Source organism: Gracilinanus agilis, chromosome 3 (genome assembly GCF_016433145.1).
Source record: "Gracilinanus agilis isolate LMUSP501 chromosome 3, AgileGrace, whole genome shotgun sequence".
In the NCBI taxonomy this organism is placed as follows: domain Eukaryota; kingdom Metazoa; phylum Chordata; class Mammalia; order Didelphimorphia; family Didelphidae; genus Gracilinanus; species Gracilinanus agilis.
The window spans coordinates 89,781,411-89,783,769 of NC_058132.1; the positions used below are offsets into that span (position 1 = coordinate 89,781,411).

General features: G+C 39.2%; 1 protein-coding gene across 1 annotated transcript; it reads right to left on the reverse strand.

Moving 5' to 3' along the window:
• Window positions 1–708: 708 nt before the first annotated feature.
• Window positions 709–1,647, reverse strand: LOC123238733 (olfactory receptor 51A7-like). The gene has a single exon (XM_044665938.1). The coding sequence runs from the start codon at window positions 1,645–1,647 to the stop codon at window positions 709–711; it is 939 nt and encodes a 312-aa protein (XP_044521873.1).
• Window positions 1,648–2,359: the final 712 nt, after the last annotated feature.

Here is a 2,359-nt window from a genome sequence, read left to right on the forward strand (position 1 = left end):
AATACCACCCAGCAACCATCCCACTTAAACTCTTCTCCTCTTCAATCCATTGCTACATTTCAATGTAGATCAGTTACAAAGACACGAGTGTACCTAGTCTTTAATCATGATATTAGAATGAAATAACAATGATATACATTTTTACTCAGTGTGGTCATTCACTTGGAGACCACACCCTTTCCCTCAGGTTCAAGCCCAGCTCCCCTTTCAGAACATAACACAAACCTTAACTCCCAAGTCTCAGGAAGAATTATTTTTGTGGAGTCATTTCAGTCATCTGTGACCCTTTGTGTCCCCGTTTGAGATTTTCTTGGCAGGGTTTCATTCTACTCAGCTAACTAAGATCCTGAATGGAGACTGACAGATAATTTTAATGGACAAAAAGAGGAGCACCCAAAAACTAGAAGACAACATCATATATGGAGAAAGCAGTATAATTGGCTACATGACTGGCTGGAAATATGAATTCAAGACTAGCAATACCCCCTCCTTCCACCTTGACACTATGGAAAGTTTATTGGTGGAATCCACTTTAATGACCAGTTAGAGATGCGACAACAACAGACTAGACTTTCTTGAAAGAAACTGGTATTGCAAGATAATAGACCAGATTCCATGGAACCCACATGCATCCTTCAAGGATAACAGTATTTCTCCAGTGCTATATATACATATACAGGATTTTGTGAATGTTTATCTAACTCACCCTTATCTGCTAAATTTGGTGAAAAATTTCTCAAGGATCTTCTCCCGGATCTGCTTTGTCTTCACACAGTATACAATAGGATTCATCAGTGGTGGCACCAACAAGAAAATGTCGGCAAAGAGGATCAATGTGAGTGGAGATTTTTGCTTGGCAAAGCGATGCATAGCAGCTAGGGTGATGTTGGGTATATAGAAGATGAGTACTGCGCAGATATGAGAGACACACGTGTTGAAGGCTTTGAGTCTCTCCGAGAAAGAGGCAAGTCCAAGAACTGTTTTTAGGATTAGCAAATAGGACAAGGCAATGCATGCCAGGTCTAGCATGGTAGTGAGGACAACAAAGAATCCATAGATAACGTTGAACCTGTAGTCACTGCATGCTAGCTTCATGACATCCTGATGGAGACAGAAGGAGTGGGACAGGAGGTTTTTGTGACAATAGCGCAGCCTCTTTAGTGTTAAGGGAAGTGGAAGTGCTAAAAGGAAGCTCTTGATGACCATAACCAGTCCCATTTTAGAAATTCTGGCAGGGGTTTGGATGGAGCTATATCTCAGGGGGTTATGAATGGCTACGAAGCGATCAAAGGACATGAACAGAAGCACTGAGGATTCTACGAGAATGAAGCCATGGATGAAGAACTCTTGGGCAAAGCAGGCATCAGGGTTGATTCCTGGTGCATTGAACAAGAAGACTCTCAGCATAGTGGGTAAGGAAGAGAAGGAGAGACCTAGGTCAGAGATGGCCAGTATAGAGAGGAAATAATACATGGGCTCATGAAGAGAGGGTTCTGTCTTGATCACAAACAAGATGGTGCAGTTGCCTAGGATAGCAATCAAATACATGAAGCAGACTGGGATAGAAACCCATATGTGAAGATGCTCTAATCCTGGAACTCCAATCAAGAAAAAAATTTTAACTTCTGAGGTATTGTGGTCTGACATGTTGAGAAAGAAGGCAATTTCTTTTCCCAGATCTTAAATTACATGAATGGAGGACCAGTTTATATCAAATGAGCTCTTATAAATACTTTGATAACTATATGTCAATGTAGCTGGTTTATTTTGTAATCTTATATATATCACTTTGGGCATTTAAATCATTATAATGAGATGTCCATGAACTTCACCATACTTCCAAAAGTATCTGTGCCACAAAATTGTTAAAGATCCCTTGATCTAAGAGAAAGTTGATGAATGATGTAGCCTGGAATCCAGTGATGCCTACAAAAAGAGAGGAACCAAAGTATATCAAAGTAACAGAAAAGACAGAGATAAGGGTAAAAAAGTGGAGAGAGGGAGTGAATAATGTGGGGAGGAATGAAAGGAGAGAGGTGTATAAGGAGAGAGAAAAAGGAAAGAGGGAGAGAGAGAGAATGTGTGAATTCCCTATTATCAATGGAATTCTTTGAATAGAAGCTTAATATGAACCAATCAGTTAAGTTATGGAAATGATTACTAAACTTGTTGGAATTAGATTTCTAAAATGCATTCATTCCAACCTTTCATAATCTATGACCCAAAGTAGAATGCCATGAATGACTATAATGATTAGAGATGAGTAGATTCCTAAGAATGAGGCAATCTTTCAATGCATCACATTCTGCTTTTGTATAGCTCAAATTTTATTGATATTAATAATTGCCAGGATTTCTTT

Bases quoted from the DNA above. Each gene is read 5' to 3' on its own strand.
- LOC123238733 (XM_044665938.1), bottom strand. From the start codon at position 1,647: ATGTCAGACCACAATACCTCAGAAGTTAAAATTTTTTTCTTGATTGGA.